This window comes from Physeter macrocephalus, chromosome 14, assembly GCF_002837175.3.
Source record: "Physeter macrocephalus isolate SW-GA chromosome 14, ASM283717v5, whole genome shotgun sequence".
In the NCBI taxonomy this organism is placed as follows: Eukaryota; Metazoa; Chordata; class Mammalia; order Artiodactyla; family Physeteridae; genus Physeter; species Physeter macrocephalus.
The window spans coordinates 68,610,138-68,636,537 of NC_041227.1; the positions used below are offsets into that span (position 1 = coordinate 68,610,138).

Sequence of the window (26,400 nt, forward strand, 5' to 3'; positions counted from 1 at the left end):
CAGGCTCAGCGGCCATGGCTCACGGGCCCAGCCGCTCCGCGGCACGTGGGATCCTCCCGGACCGGGGCACGAACCCGCGCCCCCTGCATCGGCAGGCGAGCTCTCAACCACTGCGTCACCAGGGAAGCCCGCAGAGAATATCTTTATTCTTAGGAAATACACACTGAAATATGTAGGCCTCAAGAAGCATGATGTTTGCAAGTTAGTCTTAAATTCTTTAGCAAAAAAGTGAGATAGAGAGGGTGCAAATGATAAAGAAAATGGGGCAAATCTACAAATTCAAAAAGCTGAAAAAACTCCACATAAGATAAATTCATAGAGACCCACAGCAAAACACATTGTAATCAAACTGTAGAAAGCCAACGAAAAAGAATCTTGAAAGCAGCAAGAGAGAACCAATTCGTCACATACTATGGAAGCCAGAAGGGAGTCAGATGTCATATTTAAAGTGTTGAAATAAAAACCTGTCAACCAAGAATTCTGTATCTGGCAAAACTATTCAAGAATGAAGGAGAAATTAAGACATCGTTACTAGTAGACCTGCTCTATGAGAAATGCTAAAAGGACTTCTTCGGGCTGAAGAAAAAAGGACACCAGAAGAAGCCACACGGAGAAATAAGAACACCAGTAAAGATAAATACCTAGGTAAACATAAAAGCATTATTGTACTAAAGGTTTATAACTCCTCTCTTTTCCCCTATATGATTTAAAAGACATATATGCATAAAACATTAATTATAAACCTGTGCTGATAGGCACACAATTTATAAAGATGAAATCTGTGACAATAACAGGATAAAATGAGAGGGACATAGTTGTATTGGAAGCAGAGTATATACTATTTTAAATAAGTTGGTATTATTCAAATTAAGTTGTTATGAGTTCAAAATGTCAGTTGTAATCCCAAAGGTAACCACTAAGAAAATAACGGAAAAAATGTACAGAAAATGAAAGTGGTAGGCTACAGAAAACAATTAAATACTAAAATATGAGGTAATGGAAGAATTGAGGGAAAAAAATATAAGCTTTATAGAAAACAAGAAGCAAAATGGCAGAAGTAAGTCATTATTTAGCAGCAATTACTTTATTTTTTTTGTTTGTTTGCTTTTTAATATAGTCAATCCTAGCAATTACTTTAAATGTAAATAGATTACACTCTCCAATTTAAAGTCAAAGGTTGGCAGAATGTATTTCCCAAAAAGTTCCATCTATCTGCTCTCTATAAGAAATTCACCTTAGATACAAAACCACAAAGAGGCTGGAAGTAAAAGGATGGAAAAATATATTCCATGAAAACGGTAACCAAAGGAGAGTTGGGGTGGCTATATTGTTAGACAGAATAGATTTTACATTAAAAAAAAGGTTGGACTTCCCGGGTGGCGCAGTGGTTAAGAATCTGCCTGCCAATGCAGGAGACATGGGTTCGAGCCCTGGTCCAGCAAGATCCCACATGCCACGGAGCAACTAAGCCCGCGAGCCTACAGCCCGTGCTCCGCAACAAGAGAAGCCACCACAATGAGAAGCCTGCACACCGCAACGAAGAGTAGCCCCCGCTCACCGCAACTAGAGAAAGCCCATGAGCAGCAGTGAAGACCCAATGCAGCCAAACATTTTAAAATTAATAAGTAAATACATTTTTTAAAAAGGTTATAAGAGACAGACATTATAGACTGAAAAAGATTTAATCCAACAAGATGATGTAACAATTATATGCATATATACACCTAATAACCAAGCACCAAATATATATGAAACACAAAAAAAGGCAGATTTAAGAGAGAAATCAACAGTTTTACAATAAGAGTTGGAGACTTCACTATCCCGCTTTCAATAATGGATAGAACAACCAGAGACGAGATCAGTAAGGAAAGAGTACTTGAATGACACTATAATCCAATGAGACCTAACAGACATATATAGAATACTTCACCCAACAATAGTGGATACACGTAGAACATTGTCCAGAATAGAACATATGTTGGGCCACAAAGAAAAGCCGTAGTAGATTTTGAAAGGTTGAAATCATACAAAGTATCTTTTCTAATCACAATGGAATGAAACTAGAATCAGTAACAGAGGGAAACTCACAAAAATGTAGAAATTAAAAAACATGCTCTGGGCTTCCCTGGTGGCGCAGTGGTTGCGCGTCCGCCTGCCGATGCAGGGGAACCGGGTTCGCGCCCCGGTCCGGGAGGATCCCACATGCCGCGGAGCGGCTGGGCCCGTGGGCCATGGCCGCTGAGCCTGCGCGTCCGGAGCCGGTGCTCCGCAACGGGAGAGGCCACAACAGAGGGAGGCCCGCATACCACAAAAAAAAAAAAAAAAACAAAAACATGCTCTTAACCAATGGTCAAAGAAGAAATCACAAGGGAAATTAAAAAATACTTTGAGACAAATGAAAATGAAAACACAACTTACAAAACCTATGGAATGACGTGAAAGCAGTGCTCAGAAGGAAATTTGTAGCTGTAAACATCTACATTAAAAAAGAAGAAAGATCTCAAATCAATAACGTAACTGTACACCTTAAAGGAACCAGAAAAATGAAGAGCAAATTGAACCAAAGCTAGCAGAAGGCGGAAACTAAAGATTAGAGTAGAGATAAATGGAATGGAGAATATGAAAACAAGAGAATATAGAAAATCAACAAAACCAAAACTTGGTTTTTTTAAAGATCATCAAAATTGACAAGTCTTTAGCTAGATTGACTAAGAAAAAGAGAAAACAAATTGCTAAAATCAGAAATAAAAGAGGGGACATTACTACTGACTTTACATAAATGAAAAGGATTATGAGAATTCTATGAATATATGTGCACCAACAAATTGAATAACTAAATGTAATGAACTAATTCCTATAAACATAAATCCTACCAAGTCTGAATCACAAAGAAATAGAAAATCTGAATATATTTATAACTAGTAAGGAGGTTGAATCAGTAGTCAGAAGTTTCCCAACAAGTAAAAGCCCTGGACTTTATGGCTTTGCTGGTGAATTCTACCAAATGTTTAAAGAACTAATATCAATCCTTCTCATATTCTTCAGAAAGAAATTGAAAGTGGAGAGAATGCTTTCTAACTTATTCAGTGAGGCCAGCATTGCCCTAATACTGAGCCAGATAAAGACACTACAAGGAAACTACAGACCAATACTCCTTAAGAACATTAATATAAAAATCCTCCCTTTCCAACCCGGGACGGGCAGGATGGCTCCAGCAAAGAAGGGCAGTGAGAAGAAGAAGGGCCAGTCTGCCATCAACAAGGTGGTGACCAGAGAATACACCAACAGCATTCACAAGCGCATCCATGGAGTGGGTTTCAAGAAGTATGCCCCTCGGGCACTCAAAGAAATCCGGAAATCTGCCATGAAGGAGATGGGAACTCCAGATGTATGCATTGACACCAGGACCAACAAACCTGTCTGGGCCAAAGGAATAAGGAATGTCCCATACCATATCCATGTGCGGTTGTCCAGAAAACGTAATGAAGTTGAAGATTCACCAAACAAGCTCTATACGTTGGTTACCTGTGTATCTGTCACCACTTTCAAAAATCTGCAGACAGTTAATGTGGATGAGAATTAACTGTGCTTGTTCAATGAAGTTACAGAACCATCAAAAAAAAAATTCCTCAACAAAATACTAACGAAGAATTCAGCAGCATATTAAAAAGGTTATGTGCTGTGACCAAGTGGGATATATTCCCGGAATATACAAGGATGGTTCAACATATGAAAATTGATCAAATGTTATTCACTATATTGAAAAAACTACCCGATCTTCTCAATTGATAGAGAAAAAGCTTGTGACACAATTTAATACCCTTTTCATGATAAAAAAAAAAACACTCCTCGGGCTTCCCTGGTGGCGCAGTGGTTGCGCGTCCGCCTGCCGATGCAGGGGAACCGGGTTCGCGCCCCGGTCTGGGAAGATCCCACATCAAAGAAATAGAAAATCTGAATATATTTATAACTAGTAAGGAGGTTGAATCAGTAGTCAGAAGTTTCCCAACAAGTAAAAGCCCTGGACTTTATGGCTTTGCTGGTGAATTCTACCAAATGTTTAAAGAACTAATATCAATCCTTCTCATATTCTTCAGAAAGAAATTGAAAGTGGAGAGAATGCTTTCTAACTTATTCAGTGAGGCCAGCATTGCCCTAATACTGAGCCAGATAAAGACACTACAAGGAAACTACAGACCAATACTCCTTAAGAACATTAATATAAAAATCCTCCCTTTCCAACCCGGGACGGGCAGGATGGCTCCAGCAAAGAAGGGCAGTGAGAAGAAGAAGGGCCAGTCTGCCATCAACAAGGTGGTGACCAGAGAATACACCAACAGCATTCACAAGCGCATCCATGGAGTGGGTTTCAAGAAGTATGCCCCTCGGGCACTCAAAGAAATCCGGAAATCTGCCATGAAGGAGATGGGAACTCCAGATGTATGCATTGACACCAGGACCAACAAACCTGTCTGGGCCAAAGGAATAAGGAATGTCCCATACCATATCCATGTGCGGTTGTCCAGAAAACGTAATGAAGTTGAAGATTCACCAAACAAGCTCTATACGTTGGTTACCTGTGTATCTGTCACCACTTTCAAAAATCTGCAGACAGTTAATGTGGATGAGAATTAACTGTGCTTGTTCAATGAAGTTACAGAACCATCAAAAAAAAAATTCCTCAACAAAATACTAACGAAGAATTCAGCAGCATATTAAAAAGGTTATGTGCTGTGACCAAGTGGGATATATTCCCGGAATATACAAGGATGGTTCAACATATGAAAATTGATCAAATGTTATTCACTATATTGAAAAAACTACCCGATCTTCTCAATTGATAGAGAAAAAGCTTGTGACACAATTTAATACCCTTTTCATGATAAAAAAAAACACTCCTAAAAACTAGGAATATAGATATAAGAAAGCTACATATAAAAAACCCATAGCTAACACTGTACTCCGCAGTGAAAGATTAAAAGCTTATCTGCTAAAATAAGAAACAAGACAAGGATGACTGTTTTTGCCAATTCTATTCAATATAGTATTGGAAGTTCTAGTTAGAGCAACTAGGCGAGAAAAGGAAAAGCCATCCAAACTGGAAAGGAAGGAGTAAAATTATCTGTTTGAAGCTGATATGATCTTATACGTAGAAAACCCTAAGGATTACACACACACACACACACACACAACCTGTTAGAAGCAACAGACGAATTGAGCAATATAGTAGTACAGAATCAACACAGAAATCAGTTGCATTTCTAATAATGAACAATCCAAACAGGAAATTAGGAAAAGAGTTCCACCTACAATATCATCAAGAAGAGTAAAATACTTAGGAATTAATTAAGGAGGTGAAAGACTTGTACACTGAAAACAGCAAAACCATTGCTGAAAGAAATGAAAGAAGATGTAAATAAATGGAAAGACATCTCATGTAAATTGGTTTGTTGTTGAATTTTAGGAGTTCTCTATATATTCTGGATAACAATCCCTTATCACAGATAGGTGATCTGCAAATACTTTTTCCTATTCTGTGAGTTGCCTTTATACTCTGTTGATTGTTGCCTTGGATGCACAAAAGTTTTTAATTTTGGTAAGTCCAATATGTCTATTTTTTTCTTTTATTACCTGTGCCTTTGGTGTCATATCTAGGAAATTATTGCCAAATCCAATGTTATGAAGCTTTTCTCCCCTGTGCTTCCTTCTAAATTTTATCTCTTACATTTAGGTCTTTCATCCATTTTGAGTTAATTTTTTTACACGGTGTTGGGTAAGGGGCCAACTTCACTCCTTTGCATGTAAATTTTATATTATGTATATTTTACAATTAAAAATAAAGTTAAAAAATTAATACCCTTTGATGATAAAAACACCCAGTAAACCAGGAATAGCAGGGAACTTCCTCAACATGATAAAGGCCATGTATGAAAAATCCACTGGTAACATCATATCATGGTGAAAGACTGAAAGTTTCTTCACTAAGATTGGGAACAAGACAAGGATGTGTAGTTTAAGCACTTCTGTTAGTATGTTTTCACTTCTCTCTGGTAGATTCATCTCACCTAACTTTTCTGCAGAATTTGACTCATCTGATCAATCCCTTGGCTTTCTCTCTCTCCTTAGCCTCCACATTACTCCTCTTTTTTAGTTTTCCTCTTTTTTTTTTCTCTTTGATGGCTCTTTTTCTTTTGACCTACTCCAGGATTTACTCTTAGCCCTCTTTTATCTTCACTTTTTCCAATGGGACTGATTTTTATAAGTTAATATGCAAAACAACACATAAATTGAAGTAAAGAATAATACAGTGAGTAGCCATATACCTATCACCCAGCTCAAGAACTAAAACATTGCCTGCTCAGTTGACTGTACCTTTTGTACCCCTTTCCAATAGCCTCCACTGCCACCCCTTCTCCCAGAGGGAAGTGTGGTAGTTTTGTGCTAGTTTGTTGCATTAATGGCCCCAATGAGTCAGACTTTGTCCTCACTTTTGCTAGTCCCCTCCCACTTTGGCTTTGGGGTTTGCCCCTTACTTGCTTTGCCCATTACCTTTTGATCTCTTCTCCTTTCTCCCCTCAATTCACTGCTACAGCTACACAAGTTGGCATCAGGAGGGCCTTTGCACTTGCTGTTCTCTGTGCCTAGAACACTCTTGCCCAAATACTTGCATAGTATTGTAGTACAGCTAGCTCCCTAACCCTTTGCTCTGGTCATTTTCTCAGCCGGGGCTTTCCTGTCCACCCTAAAACATCAAACTTCTTGGTTGCACTGGCTATCCCTCTCCCTTGCATTATTCTTTTCCATAGCAATGGTCACTATCCTATGTACTATTGTAAATAATTTATTGTTTAGTGGCTCCTCCACCTCTTCCCTAGAATGTAAGCTTCTCAGCTTAGGTACTTGTTTTTTTTTTTTTTTTTTTAATAGTCTGGTATCCTCAGCCTAGCATACATTAGGTACTGTAGGGGAGGGAAAATAATTTTCCCTCTGCTCTTCTGAGTTCTTGGCTGAAACCCTTATAATAAAAGAGTAACAAAAAGGAAAACAGAGATTTGTTAACATGTATACCTCACATATACATAGGAGATACCCAGGGAAAAGGCTTAGAATGCCAACTTAAATACCATTTTCCGGTAAAGACAAACAAGGAAAGGTGTCTGTTGAGGGGGTGGGGTGGGGGGAGGGTGGAGACCAATTATGGAGGTGACCAGGGAAAGAAAAATAAACAAGCTAAGAAGTTTGTTATACAGATTTAAGTCCGTGTCTTCTCCACTGATGAGTCTCTAGTGATTTATTAGAGTTGTCCTTTTCTTCCAGGTACAGAGGGGGAGACACTTTTACAAATAGCGATTTCCTTCATAAATGTACGTTTCCCTGACAAAAGGTTAACTTCTAGTTTATTTTCAGGGTTTCTCTGTGTTTACTTTCTCAGAATAAGCCTTATGTCAAAGAGGCATATTTTGGGGTGGCATATTCTGCTACCTTCCAGCGTTTAGGAATAATTTGAGGAACAAATCAATCTCCATTTTGCAAATAACGAGCAAAGACTGAGATATTAGGCAAGCTGTCCAAGATCACAGAGGCAGCATTTAGCAAACCTGGGATTCCAACCCAGGGCTCCCTCCCAGACACTGTACTATAGCATTTTCTTTTCTGTCTCTTTTTTATTTATTTATTTTCCAGTCGTGGCTGCGCTTTGTGCCATAGATGGCATCCAGAATACAGAGGCAGCTGCTGTCTCCAACATTCCTGAAATGGGAATCACGGAGAATTGGATTCCATTTATAACTCGACCATTAATACTGTGTGACACTGGCTAACGTATTTAACTTCTGGAACTCAGTTATGCTCAGCTGTAAAACTGGATAATAGATCAACCAATCTCTTTAAGTCCTCTAACTCAAGAACTTTTAAAATCCTAAAATCCGTGTGCAGCGATGGGATTCATTAGTTTCTCAGGCAGCCTCATTCCCTACGGGCTGGAACCGTCCACTGGCCCAAACACCGCTCTGCCGCAGCCTTTGCCACCGCCTCCCATTCCAAGCTAAGAATGGGCAGTGTCATCCTCAGGCTACTCCTAGTGGGATCCCGGTAGCAGGGGTTGAGGAAAAGACAAGGAAACACCCGCTTCTCCGCCGGCTCCCGAACGCTCCAAGTCAGCGCCCCGGGGCCAGCATCGAGGCCGCCTCCTTCCCTTCGCCCTACGGCTTTGTCGGTGCCGTCATCCACGCCAGCCTCGCCCCCCGCTCCACCCAGGACAGACTCGGACTCGCACCATCATCCTCCCGGCGGCGCGCAGAGGCCCCGGAACTGACGTCCGTGCGTGCGTGGCGTGCGCGCGCGGCGCCGGGGGCGGGGCTGCGAAAGGGAGGGCCGGCTTGAGGGCGTGTTGTGACTGGCACCCGGACCTACTCGAGTGACGCGGGGAGAGCGGCGGTCCGGACGTCGGTGGAGCAGCAGGTGAGGTACGGGCCGGACGGACGGGGGTCCAGGGCGGCGTCGGGGCAGTGGGGCGGCGGCGCCGTATCGGTGGGGGTTACTGGGTCATTGGTCCGGGCTGTATATCCTGCTGGGGCCGTCTCGCACCGGTGCCTCCTGCCGCCCTCCGGCTCAGCCCGGGGCCCGGCGGCGCGGCCCTGGCCGGTCCCAGGCCGTCGCCGGCCCCCCTCATCCTCTGCGTGCTCGGCCTCCCGTTTCGGGCGCTCGTCGCCAAGTTCTCCTTGGCCCGGCCCAGCTCCGACGGGCAGACGCGTATCGTTTCCTGGCCGCCGCCTGCCACCCGTCTACCCCTCGCGGGATGGCTGCGCTCCAGCCGGCTCACTCCTGACTCCAGTCGGCGGAGTGCCGAGGGACACCTGTGGTGGTGACCGGGCGGGTTGTGCCCCCAGCCCCTCGGGGACCTGTCGCAGCCCGGCCTGGGTAGGGGCGCCGGGACCTCAGAGACGCGCGTCGGTCTCGGGGAGGGAAAGGTCCTGGAGTTGGGAGGATGCTGTCTTTCGCAGCGCGGGGACTGGAAGACTGGTCCTAACTTTCGCCCCGTGGTTGAGGGCGAAGTTGTGGGCCTGGGGTTAGGAGCAGAAGTCCCTGCTTCCGAATCGTCTCAGAGGAGAGCAGAGGTGATGCCCATAACGGAAGTTTAGTCGACGGGGTGGAAGGACTCAGGCGCTTCAGAGAATAGGTCAGAGCCTGCTGGTGGTGTCTCAGCGCTGGTCACGAAACCCTGTGGTTGGGAAATGTGTCACTGGGCGCCGGGACTCGCCTTGCAGAGAGATTAGATGTGAACATTTGTCAGGATGAGTTCACAGCATCACCTGGGGAATAGTTTTTTTGGGGGGGGGGGATCTGAAGAGTTTTGTTTGAGTTTAAAAAATAGTTGTACCTTTTTTTTCAGTAAATCTAAAGCTGCAAAACAACCCCCCCAAAATCTATCAAGGTTACTAATTAAAAGAGTTGTACCAAGAAAGCTTGCCGGAGTTGCAAGGAGATTTGATTTTACTTAATCCCCTTAATGATAAATAATGTTAATTTTAAGAGTTACTGGTTCTTAGGTGGAAGATTAAGGTGTTCAAGGATTTGAATTTTTATTGACGTTCCAAGCAATCATTTTCTTCTCTCTAGAAGTTAGCCACTTTAGGACAGAGGGACAGCGAGGATACTTGCCATGCAGTGTAGTGAGCAGCAGAGCGCAGAGGGGGGACACCCCAGGTGTCTTGAGGGACTGCAGGGCCTGGAGGGTGGAGGAAGGTACCAGGGAATATTTCTGGAAGTGTCTTGAAGAATGAGTAACATTCAGCCTAACAAGGTGGGGTGAGAATTTTAGAGGTAGTGGGATTGTGGACGTGGGGCAACTAAAGAAGAAGAGGCCAGTAACTCCCAGGCGGTGGTTTTTGAAAAGTGAAAAAATGCAGGCAGAGGCGGGTGGCAGATAGGGGCAGCAGAGATGCAGGAGATTCTTGGGCTTTTCTCTGATGGTGACAGAACCAGGGAAGGGTTTTAAGGAGGGTTATTTGCCTGGTTAACATGGAATTTTATGTTATTTGCCTGCTTAACACACGGGCTGCTATGTGGCTGATGAGGATTGTGCCCCGTATAGTGCTTGATTATGTGCTGCTTGTATTTTAATCGTTTCTGCTTGTTAAATGTTTGAATTGAATTTTATATTCATTTACTAATTGTTTGTATTAGAGTGTGTGACCCTGCTTATTTGTAAACTTCTATAAACAGGAATTCTGCTTTTATCTCTTTGCATCTCAATCCAAGTCAGGCATTCATGAGTGTTCCATGAGGACTTGATGAGAAATTATTGATTTCTGATGTTGATTTTCAGTGAAAAAAAGACTTGACCGGTACTTATTTTAATATCTATGTATAGAAGAACTAAGGTCTTGTTTCATTTACTCTTCTCAGTCTTTGGCTAGGGACATAGAATTTCTATCCTGACAATGTGAGTTTAAATTTTGGCACATGTGTTTATATTGGTTGCAAAGTAAACATCTCTAGCAGAGATGACCCATCCCTAAAATATAGGAGATATCTGTGTAGCATAACATACCTGTCTATTCTGTGACTTAGAATAGAAATGCTATTAAGTGGCTTCTTAACCCAGCAATAAAGTTGTCACCCTAAAAAAAAAGTTTCACAATAAAGGCCACACATTTTGAAAGTCATATTAAATGTTCATTACTGTCATAAAGCATTGTAGGAACATATTGTATGTTGTTTCACATGACTGAAAGGCCTTGAAATAATCTAGACTATTGTTTGTTGAATAAACACTTAGGAGAAACAGCAATTGACTCATCTTTATCCCACATAATATTATGTGGCTCTTATTTTATCTGTTATTTGGATAAAGCTCCTAAAACGCTTTAAGAAAAGGCTATACTTTATGGTGCTGCTTTCAAGTTACCCTGGGAGATTCCTGTTGTTGATGAAGTTACTGTTGGTGCGGTAGGCAGTGTAATTTTTATTGTGTAGTAAAACAGTTTTTCAAGTCTCTGGTAGCATAGCTCACTTGTTTGTGGTCACTAGGAGGGTGAAGAACTATAATTATAATCAATTAATTAGTAGTTGAAAGATAGAAGTTATGATCAGAATGCTAAGTATGAGTTCATGATAGGGTAAAATTTTACTCACTAAGAGAATATTAAGCTTTTTGTTTTGCTCAGATGACAGCAATAAGATTACTGAAATCCCTGAAGCAGGAATGTAGCAGGAGCATTTGGGGCTTTAAATTCTGTGCTGTCTCCCAGTAAGGAATGGTTGGCAGCATCGCCTGTGCTCGGCACAGGGCAACTCAGAAGGAGCTGGACCAAAACTTTATAAATCATTTTTGAAGCTAGCTTATTCAGTTCTCATTCAGAATAAATACTCAAATGCAACTGCATTTGTGGTGATTTCATCTGTATTTTAAAAATAAAAATGACTTTTGGAGGATTTTTACATGGGATATATTTACAAGTCTCTGTGTGCTCCACAGTTAAAAATACATAATGAAAGTGTTTTATTTTGGTAGTTCCTCTGTTGTTAGAATTTCCTAATTTTAAATATAATGTTTGCTACAACACTTTCTTTTTTTTCTTTTGGAGCACAAGAAAGATAATACCTCTAGAAACTGAACTCATAACATGTTTACTAATGGAAGAAAATATCTTCCTATTGTGCTATACTGTTTTTTAAGTGGAGCATACCATTTACTTATATCACCTCTTGTTCCAGAAAAGATTCCTAATGACTTACAAAGATACAAACAACATGCTTTTGGTAACAGACAGAAATAAAGGGGTGATGGATTTAGGACTGTGGGAGAAAAATTAAGATGGAAACAGAAATGAGATCCGTACACAAAGTACTTGGACTGAAGTCTTAAGTATTTGTTAGAGGGCCACAAATGTGACTCTGCTTTTTAGTAGCCAGTTGAGAAAGAAATGTAATCAGTTACATGGTTCAGTGACCATAAGATAAAAGACTAGTTTCTCCTTTGGATTCCCAAAGATGCCTTGTAATGAGAAACTCCTCAACTACATCCTTAAGTATAAATACAGCATGCATTTCAGAGGGCTGTGTTGTGTTTTACTTTGTTTTTTAGTAAAATTCCTCATTGCCTCATTGTGTAGGGTGATGACATAAGATCAAAACATAATTCAATAAAAAAAGTTCTGGTGTTGGCAAAATAATGTGGACTAAGCACTTAGCTCTGTAGAGATAGATTTAATTTAAGGATCTGTTTTACATTATCTAGATAAGTAGATGGGGATTACACATTTTTCAAGTTACCTTTCATAAATGTTTTGTTTCTCAGTGGAGCTTTTGTTATTAATTTATCAGCAGTGGTGTTTGTGTTTGTGCTTCCCAACAAGTTCCTTAAGTACGTATATTTTTTGTGTTGTTGGTTAATCAGAGAGCCGTATTTTTAGCAGGCATGCTTTATCGTGGGGGGTATGAAAATGGAGGAGACTGACAAATATTTAAGTAGAAGTCACTTCACCTCCACACTCAGATGGGCTGAAGGAGTATCAGTGAATACCAGATTCGTTTCTGGAAGTAGGCACGGGGTGTTAGCTCCAGCACAGAGAGCACTGGCTTGAAAAGTCTAGGCATGCAATTAATTAATTAATTAATTAATTAATAGTAATTATTTTATTTATTTATTTTTGACTGAGTTGGGTCTTTGTTGCTGTGTGAGGGCTTTCTCTAGTTGCGGTGAGCAGGGGCTGCTCTTCATTGCGGTGGCTTCTCTTGTTGCGGAGCACGAGCTCTAGGCGCGCAGGCTTCAGTTGTTGTGGCACATGGGCTCAGTAGTTGTGGCTCGCGGGCTCTAGAGCTCAGGCTCAGTAGTTGTGGCGCACAGGCTTAGTTGCTCTGCGGCATGTGAGATCTTCCCTGGCTAGGGCTCGAACCTGTGTCCCTTGCATTGGCAGGCAGATTCTTAACCACTGCGCCACCAGGGAAGCCCTGTAATTTATTTTTAAGAAGGGAACAGATCCACTCATCTTAGATGTAGTGTCCGTAAATTAATGTATCTGTATTTTGCTCAAGCTAAATAAAAAGTTGAACTTTTAAGTAATTAGTTAGAACTTAGCAAGTGCTAGCATCGGCCAGGCATGTGCTAATAATAAGCTCTTTACATGCATTATCTCAATGTTGTCATCTTCGTTTATTCCCTTTCTTAAAAGAAAAATATAAAGAAATGTGGTTCACAGCAGTAACTTGTTCCAGGTCATACAAGAGGTGATGGAGGTTTGAACTCAGGTAGTCTGACAGACTCAGTGGTCTGCACATATGACTTTATACTGCTTGAGGTGGACTAGACTGGGCCCACAGATGGGGCTAGACCATACAGTTAATAGAGGTAAACCCACTGGCCAGTATTAGAACCCACCACTGCAGAAGGGCCTTGAACAGTTCTGAATCTTCCATCCAGAAGATGAGCTGAGAGCTACAAGTTCAGAGCATTTGGCCATAGTTTATAAAGCTGGGGAGGCACACATCTTCTAGGCATCTATCAGGGTTAGAAAAGTGGGAATATTATTTTACGTGTTCGTTTGCATCTGAAATGCATATATTTTTTCTTTCTATTTGTTACAAATTTGTCTCATCAGATCAGGAAAACCACAATGATATAGTTATAAAGATAGTGTGCCATTCTGGAAAGAGAGGTCTATATTTATATTTTAGAGTAAAACTTTAGCTGGTGATCTCACTGCTATGATTTGGGTTGAATTTAGGTTATACTTCTGTAGTGACATCTCTAGGTGTATATGTTCTTAAATCTTATTCCATGTTTTATTAGGAATTGTATTGCATTAGAGTTGTACAGATAAGTAAACCATTATTTATTGTGAGTTTTCGTATGAGTCTATTCCAGGTTATTCCAGATTATTTTATTTTGAAGTATTGTAATATAGTTCCCACAGTATATTGTAAATTGTGACCTAGCCTACAAAACTAAAGAGTAGAGAACATTCTTACTCATCCTTAATTAGTAAACAGTGGGTGGAACTGTCCTTGCCTAAATATAGTTATGTAACATAGTGTTTCCTTAATTGCATTTCCACAGAGCTTTTGTCATTGTTAAATAGGTTCCTGAAAAATTAGTTAGGCTAGTGACCTGAGTTTTGACTAGGATATTATATGAATAATACAAATTTAAAATGTGAAAACAAACAAACAAAAAATAGGCCGATGGAACAGAATGTCTAAAATCCATTATAATTAGTGTCTCAGGAAGTAATATGCTTGGCTTTTACTTAGCAAATTGGATTATGTATTTGTGTAAATTAATTAGCCTTTGCAGTTGGGGTTGTAGTGTGATGAGTGTGTAGATTTCATTTGTGGTCTCAAATGTTGTATAGTTATAAATGGACACATCTTAAATATCATTTATAAGGAATAATCAGATGGCAAAGTATTTTCATACGACATGCTAGCTGCTGATACCTTTACAAAGCATCATGTGATGTTACCTGCCCCAGGAAATAGAGTGGCTGATGAGAGAAAAAATTGAAATTAAGTCCTTTGAATATCAACTGTATGAAGTGGACATCACTCTCTCCCAGGAGCCTACTTTCATTTTATTTTATTTTTTATTGGCGTATAGTTGATTTACAATGTTGTGTTAGTTTCAGGTGAACAGCAAAGTGAATCAGTTATACATATACATATATCCACTCTTTTTCAGATTCTTTTCCCTTACAGCCCATGACAGAGTATTTAGTAGAGTTCCCTGTGCTATACAGTAGGTCCTTATTAGTTATCTATTTTATATATAGTAGTGTGTATATGTCAATCCCAAGCCCCCAATTTATCCCTCCCCACGGTAACCATAAGTTTGTTTTCTACATCTGTGACTCTGTTTCTGTTTTGTAAATAAGTTCAAGAGCCTACTTTTATTCTTGCACATATTTTTTTTTTTTTCTTTTTTTTTTGTGGTATGCGGGCCTTCCTCTGTTGTGGCCTCTCCCGTTGCGGAGCACAGGCTCCGGACGCGCAGGCTCAGCGGCCATGGCTCACGGGCCCATCCGCTCCGCGGCATGTGGGATCCTCCCAGACCGGGGGGCGAACCCGGTTCCCCTGCATTGGCAGGCGGACGCGCAACCACTGCGCCACCAGGGAAGCCCTCTTGCACATATTTGAGAACAAATTGCAGGCAGATTTTCTTGTTGTTGTTACCCATAAGAGGTTGTAGCCTATTTCCCTAAAGAAGAATTTTTGCCTTTTCAGTATGTTGGTCTAATAACCGACCCCCCCCATATAAATATATATATATAATCTCAACTTATTTCTTATAAAATAATGCTTGAGAAATAAGTTGAGGTTCTTGTGAAGTTTAAAGTTCTTAGATTCTGACAGAAAAACTGCCCAGGAGGTTGGATTTTAGTCCAATCAATTCCAGCTCCAAATACCACCAATAATGGTTATAATGTTGAGTCTGCCATTTAGGTAAATGTAATACAAAGATTTCAGTTTCAGTCTTCAGTGAACGCTTCAGCTGTGTTTGGAGAACAATCTGAGTACTGAAAAATACTTAAAAAAATTTTTTTCTTTTTCTGAGGGTTTAATTTCAGGAAGTTTAGTTTTTATAGTTATGAATTTTAGTGGCTTTACCAAACTACCCAGTCTAGTAAACACTACATCACCCCAGAATATCTTCTGATCTTTATTAATGTGTATGTTTTTGTTGTCAAAATCTGTCTACCTGTTATTTCTTGATTTTAAAGTTTTAATATTTTGTGTAAGCATTTCACAACTCACCATAAGGTACATATGTGAGTTTTATCGTATTGCAAAGAAGTCCGGTATTTAAGCTCTATGTTACTGTGTAGTTCTACCCTTCTTTGAGCTGCCATAGATTTCCTAAACAGAATTGGTTTCAGCCAGTGTATTCTTCTTAGCTCCCAGTGATGACTAATTTCTCACCAGTTGGCTCACATTAGAATTTTCTTTGTGGATTAACACTGTTATCCTTAAATCATTAGTAGTGCTTTTTGCCTTAAAGTCTACTTTGTGTGCTACCAGTATAGCTCTACTTGCTTTCTCTCGATAAATGTTGCATGCTATATATATCTTTTTCCATCCTTATACTTTCCAACTTTCTTTGTTCTTGAAAGCACCATGAAGTTAAATTTAGTTTTTTTTTCTTTAGTCTGACAATTTTAGTCTTTAAATTAGAATCATTAGTCCATTTAATGTAATTGTCACTATATTTGGTATTATATCTACCATCTTCTTTTTGACTCACCTGTTTTGTTCCTTTTTCCTTTTTTTAACCTCTTTTTGGATTATTTATTATTCAATTATTTAATTTTTCCTCTCTAGTAACTTCTTAGTTATACATTCTTTTATTATTCTTTTGTGGTTACACTAGAGAGTATAGCATGCACCCTTGACTTATTATAGTCTAATACAAATTATAGCTTTTTTTGTTGTTGTTGGCTGCACTGGGTCTTCGTTGCTGTGTGGGGGCTTTATCTAGTTGGCAGTGAGCAGGGGCTACTCTTCCCTGCCGTGCGTGGGCTTCTCATTGCGGTGTCTTCTCTTTGTTGCGGAGCACAGGCTCTAGGCACGTGGGCTTCAGTAGTTGCAGCACGCAGCCTCAGTAGTTGTGGCTCACGGGCTCTAGAGTGCAGGTTCAGTAGCTGTGGTGCACCGGCTTAGTTGCTGTGCGGCATGTGGGATCTTCCCAGGCCAGGGCTCGAACCTGTGTCCCTTGCATTGGCAGGCAGATTCTTAACCACTGCGCCACCAGGGAAGCCCTTTCCATTGTCTTTTATTATTTCTTTTGAGAATTTAGCTGTTAGTTTTATTGTTGCTCTTAAGAAAGTAATGTGTCTTTTTTCCACTGGTTACTTTTAAGAGTTTCTTTGTTTTTGATGATCAGCAGTTTAATTATGCTATATGTCTTTGTGTGGTTTTTTCTTTGTCTTTATTCTGCTTGGGGTTCACAGAGTTTCTTAAATTTATGGCTTGTCTTCATCAATTTGGAAAACTTTATTCTTTCCTCTTAATATTACTTCTGACCTAATTACTCTCTCCTCTCCTTTTGGGACTCCAGTTACACCTGGTAGACTTTTTCACAGTGTTCCTCATTCCCTTTTACATTCCCACCTGCCCTTGTATTTTCTGTTAGTTTTTATCTCTGCTTCAGTATGGATATATTTTATTGACTTGGGTTCTAGTTACTAATCCTCTCTTCTACTGTGTCTGACCTGCTCTTAAGTCTACGCTTTGAATTCTTTTAGTTAATATACTTTTCAGATCTAGAATTTCAGTTTGATTCTTATAGATTCCAATTCTCAGTTGCAGTTCTTCTTTTTATATGTTGTTTCCTCTTACTTCCCCTGTTTTTTAAAATAGGAATTTAAATAGCCATCATTATTTAAAAGTCTTTCTGTTAACTTCAATGTCTAGATTATCTGAGCATCTGTTTCTATCTATTTTTTCCTTTTGGTTTTCTGTTATATGAATGCTGAGCGTTATGAATAAAATGAAGCTCCAGATGATGCTGTTCTTTTTCAGAGGAAATCCCCCCTCCCTTTTGCTAGCCAGGTAGAGTAGGGGCTCATCACCTAATCCTTTTAGGGACTGAGTTGTTGGTTGAGGTTGTGTTGCCGGTTTGGTAACGCAGTGTTTCCCTCTAGTTTGCCTTTAATGCTAGCAAGCAGCCAGGCATCCCGGGCTTCCAACTGATAGTTTTGTGAATTCACAGGGGTCCCTCCTCCTTGTATCTTCTATACTGTAATCTTTGTCTCCTGAGAACAATGAGATTGTTGAAAATTCTACTCTTGATTTTCAGAGGCTTTTAGTTTTGTTTTGAAGCCCTCTTTGTGCAACTGCAGAATTTGGTAAATGTCTTCAGCGGAAAGCCAGCCCTTTGTTAGGCCCAGTTCTTCGACTCTCCTCTTTCACTGGGATCTTGACTCCTTGAGTCTTGCTTTTCACCTCCTCCAAAAGCTCTCATGTTTCCTCTGCTGCCACCAGGGAAGCCCTTTCCATTGTCTTTTATTATTTCTTTTGAGAATTTAGCTGTTAGTTTTATTGTTGCTCTTAAGAAAGTAATGTGTCTTTTTTCCACTGGTTACTTTTAAGAGTTTCTTTGTTTTTGATGATCAGCAGTTTAATTATGCTATATGTCTTTGTGTGGTTTTTTCTTTGTCTTTATTCTGCTTGGGGTTCACAGAGTTTCTTAAATTTATGGCTTGTCTTCATCAATTTGGAAAACTTTATTCTTTCCTCTTAATATTACTTCTGACCTAATTACTCTCTCCTCTCCTTTTGGGACTCCAGTTACACCTGGTAGACTTTTTCACAGTGTTCCTCATTCCCTTTTACATTCCCACCTGCCCTTGTATTTTCTGTTAGTTTTTATCTCTGCTTCAGTATGGATATATTTTATTGACTTGGGTTCTAGTTACTAATCCTCTCTTCTACTGTGTCTGACCTGCTCTTAAGTCTACGCTTTGAATTCTTTTAGTTAATATACTTTTCAGATCTAGAATTTCAGTTTGATTCTTATAGATTCCAATTCTCAGTTGCAGTTCTTCTTTTTATATGTTGTTTCCTCTTACTTCCCCTGTTTTTTAAAATAGGAATTTAAATAGCCATCATTATTTAAAAGTCTTTCTGTTAACTTCAATGTCTAGATTATCTGAGCATCTGTTTCTATCTATTTTTTCCTTTTGGTTTTCTGTTATATGAATGCTGAGCGTTATGAATAAAATGAAGCTCCAGATGATGCTGTTCTTTTTCAGAGGAAATCCCCCCTCCTTTTTGCTAGCCAGGTAGAGTAGGGGCTCATCACCTAATCCTTTTAGGGACTGAGTTGTTGGTTGAGGTTGTGTTGCCGGTTTGGTAACGCAGTGTTTCCCTCTAGTTTGCCTTTAATGCTAGCAAGCAGCCAGGCATCCCGGGCTTCCAACTGATAGTTTTGTGAATTCACAGGGGTCCCTCCTCCTTGTATCTTCTATACTGTAATCTTTGTCTCCTGAGAACAATGAGATTGTTGAAAATTCTACTCTTGATTTTCAGAGGCTTTTAGTTTTGTTTTGAAGCCCTCTTTGTGCAACTGCAGAATTTGGTAAATGTCTTCAGCGGAAAGCCAGCCCTTTGTTAGGCCCAGTTCTTCGACTCTCCTCTTTCACTGGGATCTTGACTCCTTGAGTCTTGCTTTTCACCTCCTCCAAAAGCTCTCATGTTTCCTCTGCTGAAGGAAAGTTTGGATTCTAGGCTTTTTGCCCCAGAATCAGCAAATGCGCTTGGGGGAAAAGTGGCTGCAGAATGTCATTTTGTTTCTCTACGGTTCCTCTCTTTTTCCAGAACCTAGACCCTTCTGGTCTTGGTTGTTTCAGCTGCTCTCTCATGCCTTTAAACATTGGTTTTTAAAATGTATCTGGCTTTCCTAATTCTCAGCAGGAGTGTTGGTCTGCCTCATGCTACTCTGTCATATTCAGAAAAGAGAGTTTCCCGCTAGGAATGAAGTTATAAGAAGAAATTAATCTTTTAGTAATTGTGGTGCTTACTTTATAGCAGTGGTTCTCAAAGAGTAGCTCCTAGCCTCATCACCTGGAAACCTGTTAGAAATGCAAATTCTCAGGCCTTACCTACCCAAGACCTCCTGAATCAGCAGGTCTGGGTTGGGGCCCCATACTGTGTGTTTTAACAAGTCTTCCAGGTGACACTTATGCATGCTAAAATTTGAGAACCACGGCTTTATAAGCTATTCATTTTGCTATTTAAGTTTCTTTTCCTACCTCCTACACCCCAGAGAGTATATAAGGGTGTTAAAACCAAAACTTAGCTGAGTAAATTTGAAGAGCTAATTGGCTTTATCAAGTGATTCATGAATCACGCAGCATCTCATCTGGCAAACAGAGGTACTCTGAGGGGTTACACAACATGGAAGACTTTTATAGGGAGGAGGGGGGACAGGAAAGGAAGTCATCAGCAAGGAAAAAAATGAAAGTTCATTGGAAGCAAGTAAAAGTTCAGGTGATGCCAGCTTTTCATTGGCTGAACTATGGCATTTTCTCTTGGCTAGGCTGGTTGCTGGGAAAGAAGGAAGTCTTTCTCTTGCTGACGTAGTAAATTAGTGTACTTCCTGTTTGGGAGTGCAAGGTACGTCTTTTCCTGTTGGAGTCAGTAACTGACCTCTTTCTCTTGGGGTAATTGATGGCTTCCTGTTTGGGGTAACTGACGATGAGGATGATGAGTATAGCGCTAGGGCGTGAGAGCTCCCTTTACAGGCCTTCCCGTCACCAGTTCTAGTTGAGATTTTCTTTTTTTAAATTTTCACAAGGGACAAAAGTGAAAGAAAACTGTCTCTGCAGGTACTTTGTCAGTCTTCTGAATAAATCATTTAATACATTTAGAAGATACCTATTGAGTATGCATTCTGTTCCTGGCACTGTGTTGTCTACGAACATGGAGTGGACAAGTAAGCAAGTAATTGTAATAAAACATGAGTATTATAATAGCTGTATTTATAAAATGCTATAGAAACCAGAGAGATGGAATTATTCTGAGGGTGGGGAAGGGGCATTTGACGTTATTTGAATAGGTGGGATTTGAAGGCAGACAAACAGAAGTGTATTCTAGGCTTGTTCATACATAAGATGACCATGTAATTTATTATCGAAAACAGGTCACTTTTGAGAACCAAAGGGATGCTTTTATACCAGGACAACAGGCATAAGCCCGGACTGTTCTCATTAACTGAGATGTATGATCATCCTATTTGTAAAGACCAAGTAATGCTGTGAATCCACAGTTCTGTCAACTGGTGGAAAACTCATTTCTTTACATTATTTCTAGAATTTACAATTCTTATTGGATGGTTTACTAGTTTCCTAGGGCTGCTGTAACAAATTACCACAAACCAGGTTCTTAAAACAACAGAAATTAATTTTTTTGGAGTTCTGGAGGCTAGAAGTCTGAAATCAAGGTGTTAGCAGGGCCATGGTCTCTGAAGGCTGTAGGGAAGATGATTGCTGGCTGTCCTTGGAGTTCTTGGCTTGTAGCTTCATCCTTCCAATCTCTGCTTCTGTGGCCACACGGCCTCTATGTGTGTCTCTGGGTCTCTCAGGGCCTTCTTATGAGGATATCAGTCATTCAAGTTAGGGCCCACCCTAATCCAGTGTGACTTCATTTTAACTGATTACATCTGCAAAGACCTTATTTCCACATCAGGTCACATTTACAATATTGGGGTCCAACCTATCTTTTGGGGGGACACAATTCAACCTACAACAGATGGGATGGTTTTAGTAGCTTTTGGAAGTTTCTGTAAATGGGATGGTTTTAGTAGCTTTTGAAAGTTTCTGCAGTTTAATTTAATTTTTTGTTATGCACAAGGCACTTCCCAAAAACTTAGAATATAATACAAATATTTATTTGATTGAGCCCTCTAACAAGTCTGAATAAATACATTTCTGTCCAGGCAGTTGCTTTTTGTATTTTTCTTATCTCATAGATATGTGTATGTCTAGCCCAGCCACAGCAACTGGCTAAGGTTGAAATGGCTGCAGCAAAGCTAAAACTAAGCTGTAAGTTTGCAGAAACAAAATCAAAAACCTTTGATCATTGAAACCACCTTATATATTGCAGTTTGCTGTTACTTTAAGTTAAGAGACATAATTTTTGGTCAGTTACTTATTGAATAAATAGACCAGTTGAGGAATTGGCTGCTTCTATGGAAGAGAGAGGGTAGAGCATGGTAGAAGTAGACTCAAGCAGCCAGGTTGTTTTGCATGTAATTTTGAGTTATTTGCCTGGGGAATAGCATGCTCTGATTGGAGTCATAATTTCACTTTGCTGAAGAGGGTGTGACATAATACAATAGAAGATTGTTGTCTAGAATTCATTCCTTAAGAATGCTGCTCTGCTGGCTCTGCTCATTCCAGCAGCATAAAATCTACATTATATTCCATGGGTTTGATTATCATTTGGAATTATTTGGGCAGGCTAGTGTTTGGATACTTTGTATTGTTCTATTTAACATTGGAACTCTGCCACTGATTATCTGTGTGACATTCACATTCATCTTGGAGGCAATGTATTTTAACGCTATGAAAGTCAGTGAAACCTAGATACAGTCTTTGATTAAAACTATAGTATCTTAACATACACAGCCAAAGGCTAAAAGATAACATAAAAAGAGCACCTAGAAAAAGAAAAAAGATGTCATAGAAAAGTGAGCAAAGAACAGGAACAGTTTAATTCTTCAAAGAAAATATGCTAATGGCCAATAAATATCTATAAAGATGGTTAATTTAAGGACATGGCTATTAAAACAAGAAATGCTTCTTTTTTTGCCTTTCAGATTGGCAAAAATTAAAGACTAATAATGCAGTTTTTATGAGTTTGTGGGAAAGTGGATCACTGTAGGTGGGAATGTAAACAGGTATAACCTTTCTGTGAGGCCAATTTGGTGATATAAATCAGAGTTCACAAGGCACAAACCCTCTGACATTCTATGTCTGTTCCTAGGAAGCTATTTCCATTTTGTGAATGGTCTGCTCATATCCTTATACTGCATACCAGAGCTTTACAAATCTTATTGGTGTAATTTCTAAATATGGTAAAACAGTCTCGTCCTGTTTACTTAAAATATTCTGCCTAGTCTCTTATTTGCCTTTCTATTTTGGTTCTAAGTGGGGCCTTTTAAAAACTAGGTAGAAGTTTCAATGTACTTATTCAAAACGGTTTCCTTTCTGATTTTTCCTGCTGCCTGTGAGCTTAGATAGCCCTCACCTCTTTAGAAGTTTCATAAATACTTAATTTTAGTCCTTTCTATTTTTTCATTAGTCTTTTAAAAACTTTAACTCTTTAAAATTCCTGTTTAAGATTCCTGTAATTAATTTGGAGGGTACCAGATTGCTGACCAGTTATCCCTGCATTGTTTATTAAAAATTCTTCCCTTCTCCTCCTTCCTCTAATAATAAATTATTTTATGTATTAGCAATTCATTTTGGGGTTAATCCATTCTGAAGTGATTTGCCAGTTCTTTTGCTAAGTTCACACTATTTTAACTAGTTTGCAGAAAATTAAAGTTCAGTAAATTAATTTAGAGTATTTTTTAAAATTCTTGCCCTTTTATTATTGCTGATAAAATATGGAATAATTTTGTCAAGTTCCAAAAAAGTCTTTTGGAATTTTTTTGTCATTTATAGTAAACTTAAAAATCTTGAAACATTTGCCATTTATAAAATATTTCACTTTCTCATACTGTGTCCTGGTATGTGTTGGCAACTATTTAAGCCATCTTTATAGCTCAGTATTTTTATGTAGATGACAAAATTTTCTTATTAAAATAGTACCTAGATGTTTTTACATTTCGATACTATTGGGAATGAGATCTCTATTTATATTTCCTAACTTCTTATTGTCAGGCTATTATAAGAGTTTCATAGATTTCATGTACACATATTTAGCTTGTTTCATATGAATGTAAATTCTTTTATGAAATTCAGTAATTTTAAAATTAATTAATTCCTCATTGTTCATAGTGCTTTAATTTCTTCTTTCAGGCCTTCTAAATATAGAGTCACATCTTCCATAGTTGACAGTAAGCTCTATGAGGACTGAAACTTTATTATTACTTAAATTTGTATCCTAAGTGCCTGTCATGTAGTGTAAATCAGTATATAAATATTTGTTGAATAAATGAATGAGATCATGATGAGTAGAGAAAGCACTATGAGAATATAGTGACTGCCTCTGGGTGATGTTTTCTTTATTTTCTACTTATGTCTCAGGTTTTTTAGAGTAACCATCTTTTACTTCTATAACTGGAAAAAAAGACAAATTTAAGGGAAAAAGCTTAACTTTAAATTCTGTTTCTTAACTGAGGTTCAAGGATAGTTTATCATTTTAGTAGAGTTGATTGGATGTTTTCTGTAAATCCCAGGTGCGTTGCCCAGAGGAATGATCTATGAGGACATGACATCAAACCTAAGAATAGGAAGCAGGACTCTTACAAGGAAGATAGTGGGAAGCTACTCAAATCTACAAAGTATTTTTTGTTTTTTGTTTTATGAAATGAACGTGGTTTGCATGCAGAGCCTTAAGGAAGAACATACACAACTCTGTGGGCTTTGTGCTCCTCTGGCCCTTTTTAGGGTACCTAGCCCTGAGGCAGCATTCACAGGAATCTCAGCTATCTCAGCAATAGAGATCATTTTTACTCTGTCCTCCCTAATGTGAGTGGGCCAATTGAATTATGCAATCTTTGTGCCCAGGTTGCTCAGTAAAAGCCTACTTACTGGAGTGCAGAGTTCAAATAGGAGCTGGGTGTGGCCCCTCTGATGTGCCCCCTGGGTGCAGTAGTGATGGTAGTTGCCTCTGGATTGTGGCTAGGGATAGGTCTTTCTGCCCGGGAAAGACAGAATTGAGTCTCAGAATTGATTCCCCCATGTTTCTCCCTAACTGAGGAGGGTATGGTGTCTATATACTCTGATGTCTAATCTGGATGTGCTGACTGTACCTGCTTTGCCTCACCAAAACAGCTTCATCATCACTGCATAGCCTTTCAAATCAGGGCGTGTACTTTTTTTTTGGTTGCTCACTTGCTCACTTTGTTTTCCATACTTAGGAACAGAAATGATCTGAGTGGTATGTACAACTGATACACGTTAATTCAATCATAGGTGTTTTTATTTAATAAATTTTGAGTGGAATTTTTTTAAGACTTATTTTATTTTATTTTTTTTTTTTTTAACATCTTTATTGGAGTATAACTGTTTTACAATAGTGTGTTAGTTTCTCCTTTACAACAAAGTGAATCAGTTATACATATACATATGTTCCCATATCTCTTCCCTCTTGCGTCTCCCTCCCTCGCACCCTCCCTATCCCACCCCTCTCGGTGGCCACAAAGCACAGAGGTGATCTCCCTGTGCTATGCGGCAGCTTCCCACTAGCTACCTAATTTACATTTGGTAGTGCATATATGTCCCTGCCACTCTCTCACTTCGTCACAGCTTACCCTTCCCCCTCCCCACGTCCTCAAGCCCATGCTCTAGTAGGTCTGTGTTTTATTCCCATCCTACCACTAATCTCTTCATGACATTTTTTTTCTTAGATTACATATATATGTGTTAGCATACGGTATTTGTTTTTCTCCTTCTGACTTACTTCACTCTGTATGACAGACTCCAGGTCTATCCACCTCATTACAAATAACTCAGTTTCATTTCTTTTTATGGCTGAGTAATATTCCATTGTATATATGTGCCACATCTTCTTTATCCATTCATCTGTTGATGGACACTTAGGTTGCTTCCATGCCGTGACTGTCTTTAAATAAAAACCATTATTTCTCCTACTGGTTCCTTGGCTGCTGCTTCTGTTGTACAGATCTTCCTCAACTTACCATGGGGTTACGTCCCAGTAAACCCATGGTAAGTTGAAAATATCATAAATTGAAAATGCATTTAATACACCTGACGTGTCAAACATCACTGCTTAGCTTCACCTACATTCAGTGCACTCAGAACACCTAGGTTAGCCTATAGTTGGGCAAAATCATCTAATGCAAGGACTATTTTTTAATAAAGTGCTGACCATCTCGTGTAATTTATTGACTACTGTACTGACAAGCAGAGTGCTTGTCTGGGTCCGTGGTGGTTGCATCTATCCGCTGTCTCCTGGTGTGGTCGCGTGGCTGGTGGGGAGCTGGGGCTTTGCCACCCAGCATCAGGAGGAAGTGTCTTTCCCCATACGGTGGGCCCGAGGAAAGCTCAAAATTCAAAAGTCGAAGTAGTTTCTACTGAATGCGTATTGCTTTCGCATTACTGTAAAGTTAAAAAATCCTAAGTTGATTTTCTTACTCGTGAAAAGTATATTCAGTCACTCGGTAATACTGATTTCCGTTCAAGAACGCTATAGTCGAGTTGGAGAGAAAAGATGAACACACAGGAGGAGAGGCAAAGAATTTCCCCCTGAAAACTGGTTGGTATAGCGTGCTCTAGGATCTCAGAGGGAAAAGAATCAACAGAGGGTAGTCCTGGAGGGCTTTACGGAGGAGGTGGGAATTGAGCTTGTTCTTAGCGGATGGTTAGTATTGGAGCAGCTGGAGAGAACAGAGAGAGAGGGAAGGCGTTGAAGATGTGGAACAAGACGGATAAAGCGTGGAGGTGAGCAGAGAGCTGCGTGCTTGTCCCAGCCAATCCTGATGAACTCAAGTGATTAGTTCAGAACCGCTCCCGTGGGGGTGTCATCTCCATCCTCAAGGACCCCAGGAGTGGAGGCAGAGGACAGGTGGCGAGGAACGAGCGCAGCCCTGGGCCACGGGGAAGGTTCACCCACTGCACCCGGATGCCGAGGGGGAGGGGCTCCGAGGAGGGAGGGATGCTCAGGCGGGGACAGCGCTGCACAGATGCAGGGAATGGGGGGCGGGGCTGGGGG

The 26,400-nt window shown here is 39.9% G+C and overlaps 3 protein-coding genes across 10 annotated transcripts in view; all 3 read left to right on the forward strand.

Annotated features, from left to right (window-relative positions):
* Nucleotides 1–26,400, forward strand: part of TMEM248 (transmembrane protein 248) — a 153,561-nt gene that overhangs the window by 17,737 nt on the left and 109,424 nt on the right. Inside the window, exon 5 of one of the 8 annotated variants that reach the window (XM_055089718.1) lies at nt 7,684–7,819. The exons of the other annotated variants lie outside the window; for them this stretch is intronic. Within the exon in view, the coding sequence (XP_054945693.1) occupies nt 7,684–7,753 (70 nt within the window). The 3' untranslated portion in view covers nt 7,754–7,819. Of the gene's footprint in view, nt 1–7,683; nt 7,820–26,400 lie in introns of those variants that run through there. 8 annotated transcript variants of the gene reach the window in all.
* On the forward strand, nt 3,005–3,854 carry LOC102981372 (60S ribosomal protein L31-like). The gene has a single exon (XM_055089722.1). It carries the CDS (start codon nt 3,005–3,007, stop codon nt 3,581–3,583), a length of 579 nt encoding a protein of 192 aa, XP_054945697.1. The 3' UTR covers nt 3,584–3,854.
* Nucleotides 4,057–4,850, forward strand: LOC112062039 (60S ribosomal protein L31-like). The gene has a single exon (XM_055089723.1). It carries the CDS (start codon nt 4,057–4,059, stop codon nt 4,633–4,635), a length of 579 nt encoding a protein of 192 aa, XP_054945698.1. The 3' UTR covers nt 4,636–4,850.

What these genes read in the sequence shown, in the direction of transcription:
- LOC102981372 (XM_055089722.1), top strand. Translation starts at nt 3,005, where the DNA reads ATGTTTAAAGAACTAATATCAATCCTTCTCATATTCTTCAGAAAGAAA.
- LOC112062039 (XM_055089723.1), top strand. Translation starts at nt 4,057, where the DNA reads ATGTTTAAAGAACTAATATCAATCCTTCTCATATTCTTCAGAAAGAAA.